General features: G+C 44.7%; 1 protein-coding gene across 41 annotated transcripts in view; it reads right to left on the bottom strand.

Annotated features, from left to right (window-relative positions):
• Nucleotides 1–15725, bottom strand: part of Clasp1 (cytoplasmic linker associated protein 1) — a 219805-nt gene that overhangs the window by 17875 nt on the left and 186205 nt on the right. For all 41 annotated transcript variants that reach the window (XM_029538538.1, XM_029538549.1, XM_029538540.1 and 38 more), the window contains 4 exons: nucleotides 11185–11335; nucleotides 4332–4575; nucleotides 1939–2129; nucleotides 31–159 (listed from right to left, as the gene is read on the bottom strand). In XM_029538538.1, the coding sequence (XP_029394398.1) occupies nucleotides 31–159; nucleotides 1939–2129; nucleotides 4332–4575; nucleotides 11185–11335 (715 nt within the window). The remainder of the gene's footprint in view (nucleotides 1–30; nucleotides 160–1938; nucleotides 2130–4331; nucleotides 4576–11184; nucleotides 11336–15725) is intronic.

Raw genomic sequence — 15725 nt, 5'->3', positions numbered from 1 at the left:
TGTTGGCACTTGGCCACAGGGCTAGCTCACCTCCTTGTGGGAGTCTTTGTGGGCTTCCAGAGTCTTCATGATCGTCAGTTCTGCGTAGTTTTTGAATCTTGCTGGCTGGTTTCTCAGAATCTCCCGTAAAACTCTCAGTGCCAGAGCTCGAATGGAATGCTAGGTGTGAGAGGAAAAGAAAATTCACTCAATAGTGGCCTACAGCATGCAAGGGCCCCTCTACATGGACCACAAATCTACTCAACATGGGCTCGCTGGACAGTCAACTCCAAGAGAGCAGGCACTGATGCATGGTGACATCTTCAGGACCCAAAATCTGGTGAGGCTGGGACGGGTTTCTCTAGAATGAGCCCCATACAGCAGATTAAGTGAAGATGGTACACCTAGTTCATGGTCAGTCCCTGTCCTTTCTAGACTTCCTGAAGCTTGGGTTTGTGAGTCATCCTTATGTAAAACAAGCTCAGGGATGAGCCCAAAGCACCCAATCCTTTCATGGACAGGCCTGCCAAGCTGTGAACTCTCTGAGGTCGCTGGAGACCCGTGTTTGTTCCTGACCTGGGTGATGAGGTCACCCATACAACAGGCCTCAAGCTGTTAAGGCCCCAGTCATGTGTCTGGAGGAAAGCCATTTCAAACAGATGCCTAATCTCAAGAAGAGAGCAGAGTTTACTGCAAACAGAGCCAAGAAGCACATCCTGATTCCTTGTCACTCAACTGTGCACTGTGCAAACTCACACATAAAGCACCTGCCCTCCGCATGACATCACACCATCGCCCCCCCCCCCCCGGAGCCCAGCCAAGTGTATCTACCTCCACAGACAGTACTTTGAAGAACAGTTGGTGTGGGCCCTTTGTTACTATTCACTATCTTTACTTATCCTAAACCCCATCTTTAATCCCAAGAGTTAGAAAGCAATTCCGGGGTAGGCAGCATTCACTGCTGCCTGCTTCCCCGCTTCCTCCTGTCACCAGTCGCCACAACTGTGACCCTGGGTCTGACGTATGACCTCTCACTGTGCTAGCTTCTCAGAACACCTCCCAGCCCTGTGCTCTAGCTGTTTCTGCTAGGCCATCCAAAACCAATGTGGAAAGTGGACCCTACTTACGATGCTTCACCCCAGTTGTCCCTTTGATTCTGTGTTGGTGGCCTGCTTCACAATAGGCCACCCACAGTAGACCTTCTCCATCTGCACCTACGTCCACCAATGTTAGCTACTAAGAATCAGGAAGTCATGGCCCAGACATGCTTCAAAGCCTTCTGTGACATCCAATGTCCCAGAATGAAGGCTTGGATTTACAACTATTAATACAGTTTTGGAACCTATCATTTGCCCTGCTAACATTAACTCTAACACAGGCACAGGGTGAACCAAATGAAATTTCCTGAAAGGCAACACACAATAAGGCCTTTAAAAAATATACCCTCTGGGCAGGCAAGGTGGCTTAGTGGGAAAGGCACTTGCCACTGAATTCAATGACCTGAGTTTAATCCCAAAAACTCACAGGCAAAAAGTGACTCTTGCAAATTGTCCTCTGACTTCCATGTGTATGTATGTGTCCACATATGCACACACATACACACACACTTGAATTAGTTTAAAAATTTTAAAATAAACATCTGAATTTCTTTATTTCACATGAAATAAAAGTGAAAGTTGTCAAGATGCACTCTGGAAGATCACTTTCTATGCTAATAGTTTGGGAAATTTCTGTATTACAGTATGTAGGTTCAGGAAGGTGTTTGTTTCATTGGCTGCACATGTGAGCTGGTGTGGCTGGTGTAGTCTAGTGAGTGCTCTGGAACTATGTGGAACCCATATGAATACTTGATTTGGTATAAGCCAGGCACATAACCCACAAAGGGAAGCTGGTCAACCCTGATCAGGAACGACATCACAACACCACCGTGTGGAAGGAAGGGGCTGTGGAAGTGCCTACGTCTTTGTCTCCGAGAGTTTCCAGCAACAGCAGCAGGATGGTCTTGAAGTGCTCCTCCCACACGCCCAGGCTGTCCTCCCGGGTGATCTTGAGCAGCTCCAGCAGTGCGCCCTTCCTCTCCTCCACACGCTCATTGTGGTTAGATAGCTCTTTCAGCAAGTCGGCCACCAGGTCCGAGTGGTCAATGGGCACTGGGGAGACACACAATGGTACCTCAGATGTTGGCTATGGGCTCTTTCCTACCACTGAGAGAGAGGTGCTAGGCTCCCCCTGCCATACCCTGCGTGGCTGCCAGCCTCCCACTGTATACCTTCAACTTTCTCACCACGCTGAGAGGACAGAGCGCCAGGACTCTGTACGTCGCAGTGTCCTCTGAGTCCTACCCTCCTTACCATTTTTATACAGAGATTAAAAGAAAAAAAAAAAAAGCCAAGTGCTTGAGACTCATCCTTTTCTAAACTTTCTTCTACTACCACAGTCTCTAACTAGTAGAGAGCCTCTTGCCTGTAGGAGGCCCATTCCAGTGCAAACCTTCTTCCAAGGCCCTTCTATTCTCACATCCACCCACATATTCCCTCAAGACGGTCACTATCACGTTGCCTAACATCTGCTCCATTCTTGGATGTGCACACCTTGGAATCAACATAGTAGTCGATGCCAATCAAAGCATCTTTTCAGACTTTGCAAGACTGAAAAGCTTGCTCACGTCCACTAGCACTGTTACCAGCAGGGGTTTGAACTCCATCTAATGGCTCAGAGGCACCCTTTTCCCTGTCTATACTCATTTAAGAGGCCTCAATTGTGAAAACTCAACTTTAAACAGGGAGTATGGGGAACCAACAGTGGAGACCAGCCATCACAAGTGCCCTCTTGAGGCATCTTTACATATTTCTTTAGCTTCTGAGATCAGGGGGCAAGCACATAAGGATGCTCAAAACACGGACAGCTTCTTATTCTTCCTTGCTACTCTACCTTTCTCCTTTTCCTTACATGGTGTGGACAAAAACAACTGACACTCTAATCTCTGGTCAAAATCAAGAATGGAGAAGGAAGTGGTGAAGCAACTCCACAAGCAAATGAAAGAAATCCTCCACTTCTGGCAGAAAGCACAGGGCACAGCAAACACTGGCCACCCCAGACTTATTCCAGGGACCAGCATGTGGCAAATCCAGGGAAAAGACAGTTCCAGGAGTATTTTTGACCCCCGATGCCTCCTCAGTTCTGGACACCTGGAGGACTGTCTTCTACTCCAGAACTCCATGGTATCAGGTCCTTTATTCCCTTTGGGTCTTGAACAGAGTAGCCCCCCTCTAAAGTGTGCTCACTCTGTAACCCAACAGGCGGAAGCCATCATCCCAGACGTGGGCCTTGCTTTCCTTGCTCCCTTCCTGGCTGGACAACCTAAGCATTTCATGATTACAGAAAGCATTCAGGTAGGTGTTAGTTATTTAGAATTCTAATTCACTTAATTCTCCATCCAAAATCTACTCAAACAAAACAGATGTACAATGTGGAAGAAAAATCACATGGAGTTGCACTAGAAAAAAGCAAGTGAATGGAATGAGTGAGGCGGAGGAAGAAAACCTTAAGTTGCTGGACAAACATCATCAAGCCAATACCTGGTCACCTGCAGCTTGCTCACTGGTGGACACTGGTCTTAGACTTAGCTTTGGTCCTGGAGATTGAATCCAGGGCCTCATGGTGCTAAGCACAACTCAATCCCTGAGCCACATTTTCTGTCCCTGGATACAGGTCTTGACGTGGAACTCACAGAAAATCCCAGACACATCCCTATGTTATATTTTGGGCAAGTATCTTAATCTTTCTGAATCTATTTTGTAACCTGTAAAATGAGAACAAAAGCACCTCTGATCTCAGGAGTTAATGGGCCTATGCTTCTTAGCTTAGTGACAAGCATAATGTAAGGCAAATAAGTACTGTCAGATCTCTGCCTCCAACCTCTGGGACATCATGGCACAGACTGGGAGCACCCTGAGGAAGGAGGAAGCCTTGTCATGGCCTTGGTACCTCACCTTCATGACTAAGAGCTGGGACAGTGTGGGCCAGGGCCTTCAGAGAGCAAGCATAAAATGCCCCGTTGCACGCCCTGGTCAATCACTCCACTCAGGTAGCATTCCAGCAAAGTCCCAGTAGCAGAGCCTCCATGGACAGACTGTAGGCATACAGAGGGCAAGCCCATGTAGGCTTCTGCTCACAGGGGCCTTCCTAGGCCTAATCACACATCAGGAACTCAATAAGCAGTTTTGAGCAAATGGAGGACCAGGACAGGCCCTGTATTTCTATTTGAGTTTGATAGGGTACACAGGGCTGGGATGACAGAATGAGGAGGCTAGGTGGCATAGAAGAGGGGGCAGGGAGGCAAGAAGACAGACCATCTCGGAGCTGCTCCATGTCATCATCAAACACTGCTTCCTTCAGAGCCGTCTTGTCATAGGTGTTGATGGTGTCGGAGTAGGGATACGGGTTGTATTCCCGTGCTCTTGGCCCCGGAAAGGCACGTGGAGGCTGCGTGTTGAGCAGGGAGGTCTTGTTGTCCAAAGCCATCCTGCCTCCTTCTACCTCACTACCTCCCCGGCCTTCGGTGGCAGGTGAGGCTGCTCCCCCATCTCGGGACACCTAGAACACAGCACAAAGTCAATCTAGAACCTTCTCCCACACCTGTTCATTTCTATCCTTCCCTCTCTCCTCTTTCTTCCTGTTGCTCTCTCCCTTTCCTCTCTCTCCCTCCCCTTCTCTTTCTTTCACAGGGTCTTACTATGTAGTCCTGGCTGGCCTTGAAAGAAGCCTCGTTTTTTTTTGTTATTCGATGATTCACTGTACTCCTGAGTTTTCTGAAGCATCACTACCCAAGAGCCCCTTGGATATGGCAGGGTGTATCCTTCACTGTCCATTCCTGAGAAGCCTGCTTCAGACTTCTGTGGCTTCTGGCTCCAATGCCATCAGCAGGGGCTTCTCAAAAGTTAACTTGAGAATACCCACATGGCAAAAGCCGGAGCCTAAAGCTCTCCAATCAGTCCCTTGGTTTGGAAATATTTTGAGATAATCATGGGGGTGAAGCTGGATTATCTCAAAATCACCTCTAACCTTGAGTCATAGGACTATCTCCCAGGCATACTCACTCTTCTATTCTCTGGAGATCTGTAAAGAACTTTGTTTTTCCTCCTGTGTCTGTCTTAACAGTTGTCTCTCAATGGTCTCTGGCTTGTTTGCAATAGTCTTGCACTACTGGCTAGTTCTATGTCAACTCCACACAATGTAGAATCATTTGGGAAGGGGGAACCTAAACTGAGAAAATGACCCTAGCAGACTGGCCTGTGGTACATTTTCTTAACCAATGATTAATGTGAGAGGGCCTCACCCATTGTAGGCGATGCTACCCCTGGGCTAGTGCCTCTGGGTGTCATAAGAAAGCAGGCTGAACAAGCCATGAAGAACAAGTCAGTAAGAAGCATCCTCCATGGTCACTGCCTTCCTTCAGGAATGGACTGTGCCATGGAACTGTAAGCAGAAACAAACCTTCCCTTCCTTGCTTTTGCTCATGGTGGTCTATCACAGCAATAGAAACTAAGACATGGTGCCAGGCCTTTACCTGGGGCACAGGAGCCTGTTCAGCCCCTACATGACAGTATTATGTAGACAAGTCTGGGCTGGTAATAGGCAGCCTATTTCCTCATCTGGACATGACTCCCAGGAATCCAGAACATATTTGGAGATTCCCACAAAACTATGTTTGTGCTGCTAACAAGATACAACTCTTATTCTATGTTTATATGCTTTTAAAAGTTGTGGTAAATACACATAACCTATCATTTTAACCATCTATAATCATATTCTTCAGTGATATTAAATACATTCACTATGTTGTGTAACCATCAACACCATCTAAACCCCAAACTTTCTCATTATCCCTGCAAAAACCCCACTCCTAATAGATAACAACTCCCCTGCCCCTCAAACCTTGATTGTGTTCTCTACAAACCTGTCTATCTAGGCAATTCATATAAGGATAAGCAAATACCTGCCCCTTTGCATGTGGCTTATTCCACTTGGCATTATTTAAAGTTCATCTAGGTCACAGCACAGCACAGGTTTTTTTCCTTTTGACCACTGTCTGTCACATCTTTACCCATACATCTGCTGGGGTTATACACATAACCACTGGGTTTGTATTCACCTTGACTACTGTGACTAATGCTACTGTAAATGCTGGTCTATCTACAGGTACCTGTGTGAACCCACACTTGGAACTTATATACTTCATAAAAGATCTAGAATGCATTTTTCATTGACACCTACAAATAAGATTTAATACTACATTTAAGATACAGAGATAAGTAATATAGGGATAGACCTGCATAAAATAAGACCAAAAAGGTGTAGGCTATACCCTTAATAGCAGTGGGTAATTCCTGGGTGACTTTGTAACTCTCTTAAAAACGACAGCATGGCTACGATGAAATGTCACTTCTAAAGAGTGCTTAGAAACTTATAAGGGGCTGGAGTGATGGCTCAGCAGTTAAGAACATGAACTGCTCTTGTAGTGGACCCAGGTTCAGTTCCCAGCACGCATGAGTACCTCACAACCACACATGACTCTAACTCCAGAGGATTTCCAATGGCTTCTCCTGGCCTCTGTGGAGGCAAAGCATACACACAGGCAAAACATTCATTCATACATGGAAAATAAAACAAAGTTAAAATTAAGATGTATATGCGTGCATGTGCATGTCTGTGCATGTGTGTGCAGTGTTGCGGTCAGAAGACAACTTCACGGAATCCTTTCCCTCCCCACCTTTGTGTTTCAGGGACTGAACTGAGCAGTAAGTATTCTTGTCCTCTGAGCCACCTGCTCAGCCTCCAATCTTACTTCTTTATGTGTAGTTCTCTGTCCTTCTCTACCTGTAGATTTTACAAAGATGGGAATTCCAGGATACATACAACTGACATTTTGTTTTCCTCACTGTATAAGCAATTTATGCGTAAAGTTCTGTGGTGATCATACGTAACTTTTTTTTTTAATAAAGTGGACTCAATTATCCACCTTTTCCAAAAGATAATATTGAAACATGCTACTTTGTGGAAAAATATTGTTCTTTTCTTTTGCTGAGCTCTTTACTTAGAATAAATTACTGGTAAAGTTGACACTCACTCTTGTTAAATATAGTCTTACTGACTTCCAGACCATTGCATTCATCTCACATAGCACCTGCACTGCACTGCTGCGTTACAATCTCTCTTACATTCAGTGTCATAATGTCTACAGAAAGGAACTGGAACCCAGATGCCAGTTCCCTGCACTTCTGTAACTGCTTAACATTTTTTTCCCAGCATTTTTTAAAAAAAGACTTATTTACTTTTTATATGTAAGTACACTGTAGCTATCTTCAGACACTCCAGAAGAGGGCGACAGATCTCGTTACAGATGGTTGTGAGCCACCATGTGGTTGCTGGGTTTTGAACTCAGGACCTTCGGAAGAGCAGTCAGTGCTCTTACCCGCTGAGCCATCTCTCCAGCCTCCTTTTCCCAGCATTTTAAACACTGGCATTTCTTGTATGAACCATCACCCACCAGCTCTAGTTTGCTTCTATGCAAGCTAGGCCTGCCTGTGCAGTTTAAGAACAGACACACTGGCTCTGACTTCTTAACTGAAAATGTGTCTGTACTAGTTTATGTTTGTCAACTTGACACCAATTAGCATCACACGGGAGGAATGACCCTCAGTTGAGGAAGTGGCTCCATTAGACTGGCCTGTGGGCAAGTCTGTAGATATTTTCTTGATTTGAATGAAGAGCTGGTGCCACCCTGAGCACTACCACAACCCCTGGGTTGTGAAAGACAGCCATGGGGCTGAGCAGTGGTGGTGCATGCCTTTAATCCCAGCACTCAGAAAGCAGAGACAGGTGGATCTCTGTAAGTTCGAGGTCAGCCTGGTCTACAGAGTGAACTGTAGAACAGCCAGGGCTGCTGATATATATGTATGTATATATATATATATATATATATATATATATATATATATATATATATATATATACAACACATATATATATATATATATATATATATATATATATATATATATATATATATATATATATATATATATACAATGTATGTATATATATATATATATATATATATATATACAAACCCCTTCTCAAGAAACAAAAAAACAAAACAAAACAAACAATAACAACAACAAAAATAAAAAGCAAGCAAGCAAGCCATAGGGGAAGAACCCAGTAAACTGGGCATCTCTGGTCTCTGCTCCAGTTTTTGCTTCTAGTTTCTTGCCTTGGCTTCCCTCAACAATTGTTGTTGGTGAAATAAACCTTTTCTTCCCTGTCTTCGTTAGGGTTTCTGTTGCTACAAGAAAGGACCATGGCCAAAACAACCTGGGAGAGGGATATTTCAGCTTACAACTTTCAGGTCACACTCTATCACCAAAAGATGTCAGGGTAGGAACTCAGAGCAGGAACACAGAGACAGGAACTAGCAGATGTCACAGAGAAACACCGCTTACTGGCTGTCTCTCCAAGGCTTGCTGAGTCTGCTTTCTTAGGAGTATCCAGAGCCATAAGCCCAGGGGTGGCACTGCCCACAGTGAATTGGATCTTCCCACATCAATCATCAATCAAGAAAATGTACCATAGGCCAGTCTGGGGAGGGCATTTTCTCAGTTGAGGCTCCCTCTTCCCTAGTGACTCTAGATTATGTCAAGTCAACGAAACCTAGCTAGCCACTTCCCAAGTTGTTTTGTTAATATGATCACAACAACGGAAAAGCAAACTAGGACAGTGCCATTGGTACTTAGGGCCCTGCATCGTGATCTCTGTGTACAAACATGGTCCTGGGAATTGAACCCAGGTCTCAAGATACTAAGCAAGTGCTCTACTGCTGAACCACACACATCTCCACCTCGGATATTTGCTCCTATGCCAGTCATTTTCTTCTGGCAATGTTGTCTAATAAACAGCTCCTCCCTGAAATACAGTCAGCTCTTCATATGCACAGGCTCCTTCTCAGTAGAGTCAATCAAATATGTACCAGAATATTCATTAAAAGGCTGGTATCCAAACTAAATGTGTATAGACTATGTTCTTAAACTTTTATTTTGTTAATGGGGGTTGGGGGGTGGGCAGAGAGATAGCTCAGAGGTTAAGAGCATTTGTTGCTCTTCCAGAGGATCCAAGTGGCTCACAGCATTCATGTGGTGCCTTATAAGCAATCATGACTCCACTTCCAGGGAATCTGACACAGTCTTCTGAACTCTGTGGGAACCAGGCACACATGTAGTATACACACACACACACACAGGCATATAGAACATTCAGACGCATAAAGTAAATCTAATTAACTTTTCATTAAAACATCTATCTATCTATCGATCGATCGATTGATCCATCTATCCATCCATGGGGGGTATTCATTCACACGTGTGGAGGTTAGAGGACAACTTTCGAGAGTTGGTTCTTTCCCTCCAGCAAGTGAGTTCCAGGGATCAAACTTAGGTTGCATTAGGTCATGGTCTTTTACTTGATGAGCCAACTACTCTTATCACTGTCTACTAAATGGTGGTATAACAACCACATAGTATTAGTATTTCTATTATAACGTTCTAGTAGGTGCTATGCCATCTAGTGATGGCCTGAGTACACAGGGGACTCAGGCACTGCAGAGTTGCCGATAATGAGGGAGACTACGTTGTATTTTTAAACTGTATTTTAAAAATGTATGTGTGAGTTGGTGTGCACCTGTGTGAGTTCATGTGCACCAAGTATGTATAGGAGACCTTGGGAGACAAAAGAAGACATCAGTTCCCCGGGAACTCGGGCAGTTGCTTCATTTGGGTGCTGGGAACTGAAGGCTGTATGGTATGTATGTTAGTGTCTCACTCTAACCCCGTTTCTGTCCCTGCATCCCTGACACCTGTCCCTTCCCCTCCCTTCATGGGGCCCTCAGAAGTCTAAGGTTTCTCACGCCTCATTTTCTTTATTCTCTCCTGTCAAGTTTTACTCCTTTCGGTTCTTATCAAGGCATTTCTGTACTTGTTAAACACAGGAAGTATGACTCCCCCGCTGGCTTCCCTCCCATCATTTCAATGCCTCTCAAGTCTCTACTCTGGCCTCAGCCACTGACCTAAGCTCCCAACACCACTGATCAGTTTGCTTAGCTGATCCATGGGCCCTGCCATCCACACCCACCCACAGGTAAGTCCACGATGATATAAACAGATTGCTGCCTGCTTGTTCACTTTCTTCTCATTCTCAGACCAGATCACACCAGTCTGACTCAGGAGCCCAGGAGATTTCTGGACCCACTGCTAACTTCTTTCCATCTAGTGCAGTGGTTCTCAACCTTCCTAATGCTGGGACCCTTTAAAACATTCCTCATATTGTGGAGACCTCCAACTATAAAATTATTTTTGTTGCTACTTCTTTTTTTTTTTTTTTAAGATTTATTTATTTATTATATGTAAGTACACTGTAGCTGTCTTCAGACACTCCAGAAGAGAGCGTCAGATCTTGTTACAGATGGTTGTGAGCCACCATGTGGTTGCTGGGACTTGAACTCAGGACCTTCGGAAGAGCAGTCCGGTGCTCTTACCCACTGAGCCATCTCACCAGCCCTTGTTGCTACTTCTTAACTAACTTTGCTACAGCTATGAATCGTAAGGTAACTATCTGAGAAGCAGGATGACCTCTGGTGACACACTGCTCCAGGACCTGTGGCTCCTGGAGTTGGCTTTCAGACATCCCAGAATGCCAAGCTTTTTAGTTAGTTTGTTTTTGTTTTTCCAGGCAGGGTTTCTCTGTGTAGTTCCAGCCATCCAGGAACCCACTCTGGAGACTAGGCTGGCCTCTAAGTCACAGACATCCACCTGCCTCTTCCTCTGGGAGAGTACTGGGATTTCATTCACCACAACCAACCCATACCAAACTTTTTTTTTAAAATGTGGTTCTGGGGACAGGAGTCCGGCCGTCATGCTTGAGTGGCGAGTACTTCACAGACATTACAGGAATGAAATCATGCCCAAGACAAAGGAACAGAAGCAGCTGAGAACCACTCTTCTGAAATGTTGTAAGACTGCCTTAGGCCTTTAAAATTACTATTATTTTAACACCAGAACAGAACACACTGTCTCCAGGGAGTTGCTTGGGGGAAAGTCTCTAGTTGCTGCCACTTAACTGCTAGCTAGCCATCCCCTGGCCCAGGATACTCACGATATCACAATCCTTCTTGCCATCTCGTTTGATTGGCTCGTTTAGATCCTCCTGGCTTCGGAAGCTGAACTTTTCAATGGCCTCTGTGACTCCACGCAAAGAGCTGTAGATTTCTTCAGAGTTCAGGTTCTCTGTGTCATAGTCCAGCATGCTATAATTTAAAAAAAAATGCATTTTTTTTTTTTAAAAACTGAGGTATGTGCATAAAACCAGGACACCGGCCTAGCTGATTTACAGTTTTAGAGTAGGAGTCATTATACTTGGGTTTTCGGTTAACTGGAACAAAAGGGGACAGCTCTTGTCAGGGCACTGCCACTGGCCATCTTCCACGTCACAGCTAGCCCCAGACAGTACACCAGCCCCCGGGGACCAGAGAGAACAAAAGCACGAGGGTGAGAGAACGCAGGAGTGACAAGGTGACTGGATGTGCACAGGGATGACAGTGGAAGGAACTTTCTTATCTTGAAGATGAAAAAAAGTTACTTTAGTTGTTACTGGTTTCAAATGTACAAACTCTAGAGGAGCAGGCACATGGAAATAAGCTAGAACTACAGACTTCTGAGAAGCAAAGCAAACCACTTCACAAGAGCCAGGCAGGCACACCAGAATCCAATCCAGAGAAACAATCAGGCCCTATGTCAAAAAACACCAGCTTGGGATTCAAAATCAGACCTACCCTCACCCGGCACCTGGGCTCCAACTCCCATGCAGTCTAACCAGGAGCTTGCTGGGAACACCTTATTCTTTTAAGATCTTAAAGAGATGAGCCACCCTCCTGAATGAACATCCAAAAACACTTTTAGAAATAATACTTGTCCTCTGAAAAAGTGATGCTAACTGCTATCCTTTGAGACACTAATAATAATACACCATTGAAGCAGAAATGCTTTAAAAAAAGAAAACAGCCTTGTGGTGTCCTGCAGTTTGTCAACAAGTGTTCTTTAGATGTATGAAAAGGGTGCTCAACAGTGTCATGAGCAAAAAACATCCACGCCTTTCCTGAGCCATTAAAAAAAAAAAGTACAGGATGGATAGACAGGAATGACAGCAAAGCATTGAGGGACAAAAAAACAAAAAACAGCTTAGTCTAAACACTGCTTGTTTTGAGAAAGCACTTGGAGTAGTTTAAGTGAGACTGTCTCCTATGGGCGCTGACATTTCAATACTTGGTCCCTAGTTGGTGGTACTGTTTGGGGTGTGGGTACTAGGAGAAAGTATGTCTAAGCTCTCTCAGCATCATCCTTGCTTTTGAAAATGTGAGCTCTCCACTTCCTCTTCCTGCCGCCACGCCTGTTACTCTATGCCTCCCACCATGATGCGCACTTACCCTCAGGAATGTAAACCCAAATAAACCTTCTTCCAGATGCTCCCTTGGTCATGGTGTTCCATCATAGCAACAGAAGAATGTTACCACACAAGTTGGTACCAGAGACTGGGCTACTGCTCTGAAGAAGGTGGCTATGCTAGTGTGTGGAAGACTTTGTAACTCTGAACTAGAGAAGTGATTAACTGCTCTCAGAAGAGCCATCCTGTAGGACCCCAGAAGACAGCAGGTGCTGAGAACAATGTCGACTGCAGAGGCCCAGCTCAAGAGGTTTCAGAGGGCAAAAGTATTAGGACAGGGCTAGAAATGGTCCTGTGATATTTTGGGATATCTGGCTGCTCTAGTCCTAAGAACTTGCCTGAGGCTAAATTTAAAAGCAATGGACTAATGTCTTTGGTGCAGGAAATTTCAAGACAGGGTTGGTACGGAAACAGTCTTCAAGGAAAAAGAACAAATGGGGTAGAGAGAAACAGAAACTACACTGTGGAGAGAAGAGGACTGAGAAGCTCCGTGCAAGACGAGAGCTTACACAGAGGCTGCTCACAGACCAGCAGATAAAGACAGGCCTGCTGGGCACAGTAACAAGGGAAGGTGCCCCCAGGCAACACCACCCAGCTAAACTTTAGATGCATTGCTGTGCTGACCTGGGTAGGGCTGTCCATGTGGTTCTGGCTTGACAGGCATGAAAGATGCAAGGAAAGATTCTTCCTTCAGTTTCAGAGAGGCAATGTATGGTGGGGAATCCCAGGGAGGGCAAGAGGCTATGAGAGACTCTTTTGTGAAGCTGTGAAAGTCAAGTCTGTCCACAGAGGAGACTTCAAGATGCTGGAGATTCCAGAGCCATGAGACACCTGCCAAGTAAAGCTGTACGCAGGAAGGAGAACCAGCCCAAGGAGGAGACAGCCATCACAGGCAGCCACACTGAGGGGCAGAGAAATCTGACCCCTTTGAAATGAAAGCCCCATACATTCAACTTAGAGCTAGAGGATTCAGCATTTGCTCTGCCAGGTTTCAGTCTTGTGTTGGTCCAGTAATTCCTGACCATACCCCATCCTTTTCTTCTAAAATGGTAATGTCTCTTCTGTGCCATTATACGCTGGAAATATGTAAGTGGCCCTTTGATTTTACAGGGAGTTACAATTAAGAGATTGCCTACAAGCCGGGCGTGGTGGCGCACGCCTTTAATCCCAGCACTTGGGAGGCAGAGGCAGGCAGATTTCTGAGTTCGAGGCCAGCCTGGTCTACAGAGTGAGTTCCAGGACAGCCAGGACTATACAGAGAAACCCTGTCTTGAAAAACCAACCAACCAACCAAACAAACAAACAAACAAACAAAAAGAGATTGCCCACAGTCTCAAAAGAGACTGGGCTTTAGACTGAAAAGACTATGGGAACTTTGAAATTGGGCTAAAAACATTTTGTATCATTATATGAGGGTCAGGGAGTGGAATTTAGTAGTTTGAATGAGAATGTCACACACAGGCTCTGGTATCTGACCATTTGGTCCCCAGTTGGTGGCACTGTTTGGGGGGTTCAGGAGGTGTGCTCTTGTTGTAGGAAGCACATCACTTGGGCTATGCTTTGAGTGTTTGTGGTCTCTGCCCAGTTTGTTCACTCTGCTTTATGCTCATAGCTGAAGCTCAGCTTCCTACTGTCACGCCTGCCACGTGCTGCTATACCTCTCTGCCATGATCCTCTGGAACCATAAGCCCAAATGAAGTCTTCTATTTTATCACAGTAATAGAAAAGTAACTAACACTGCATCCAAGAAAAGACAAGATGCTATAGGCTAACTCACTTATACAAAGTCCTGAGCTAGCCAAGGAGCTGGGTGCAATCCAACAATCCTTGCTGTGCAGAACCTAGCAACAGCATAATTAGTTCTTTAACAAAGTGAGAACTGAAGTTACAAGGTGTCCACTGGTGAGATCTCTTCCTAATGGCAGCACTGCCAAGTCACACATTGCACAAGAAGTATATTTCCTCTAAGTTAAAAACAACCAGGATTTACTAAGTTCTTCCCTTGGAGAGTGTCATAGGACTAGTCAGATCTCTGCCCACTGGAGGGTACAATGATCTAAGTATTTTATAATGCTGGCTACAGCAAAAATTCTGAGCTCACTCTCATAGATGGAAGCTATACAGCTAATACCTCAAAACTGGTCCAGACAGAATCCATCTTTTCTGATAATGGAAGAAAGCACATATCAGCTGTATTAGGAGAGTTCCAACAACACATGCCAACTCAACCGGCCTTGAAACCTAACAGAAACATGATCCCTGAATACTTCTGCAGCTGAAACCCAATGTGCATAACCATGAGAAGTTAAATTAAAAATAGACAGAGCAGTACTCAAGGGTTCCAGGCACTTGGAGTTCACAGGTTGTCCCCAAGGCAACTCTACAGAATTACTCAAAGTATGACTAGAAAGAACATTCCATGTCTCTGTCCTAGGTACTCTGCAACAGCAGCTTCTGCACAGGACTGTTTATACATCTGACCAGTGCACTGTTACATATACTGAGTATTAGGACTCAGATTTTACATATATATATATATATATATATATATATATATATATATATATATATATGAATGATGTAAAAGAATGCCTTAAATACTTTAAATCACAACAACCAAAGATAACAGCATAGCCCATGCAAAAGAAAACAAAATTGAAAGAGTGATGGATGGATGAGAGGTGGTCTGGAGGAACGTTCAGTCTTTAAGGGATGTCACAATATTATTTTCAATGTGTCGCTTCAGAGAATGTTGGCTTTCAGATAAATTAACCCCATGATTTTCAACCCAAACTCCTTTAAAATATTTCACTCCAGTTCTAATGGCTGCCCTATCATAGTGGCCTCTTGTGAGAAGAGGAAAGTAAAGGCTCTGCTGGCTGTTGTGTCCTTCGTCACTTTCCAGGAATGACACAACTCCAGCTGTCATATCATTGGCAGCAGCGTGTGTCCAATCCCTGAGGTTTCTTCTTCAAGCTCCCTTAGAATGAAGCTGAAATCATGAGTTCTGGGTACGAGAGATGACTGTTCTCTAGTGACTGGCATCCTCCTCCTTTAGGCTTGATGCTGCCTACTGTTTGCCTTTTTTCAGATCAATATCCTTTTTTTTTTTTTTTTTTTTTTGAGATAGGGTTTCTCTGTTTAGCCCTGGCTGACCTGGAACTCACTCTGTAGACCAGGCTGGCCTCGAACTCAGA

This window comes from Mus pahari, chromosome 5, assembly GCF_900095145.1.
Source record: "Mus pahari chromosome 5, PAHARI_EIJ_v1.1, whole genome shotgun sequence".
NCBI classification, from domain to species: Eukaryota; Metazoa; Chordata; class Mammalia; order Rodentia; family Muridae; genus Mus; species Mus pahari.
Note: the sequence above shows the minus strand (reverse complement) of the source record. Positions and strands in the feature narration are given on the sequence as shown.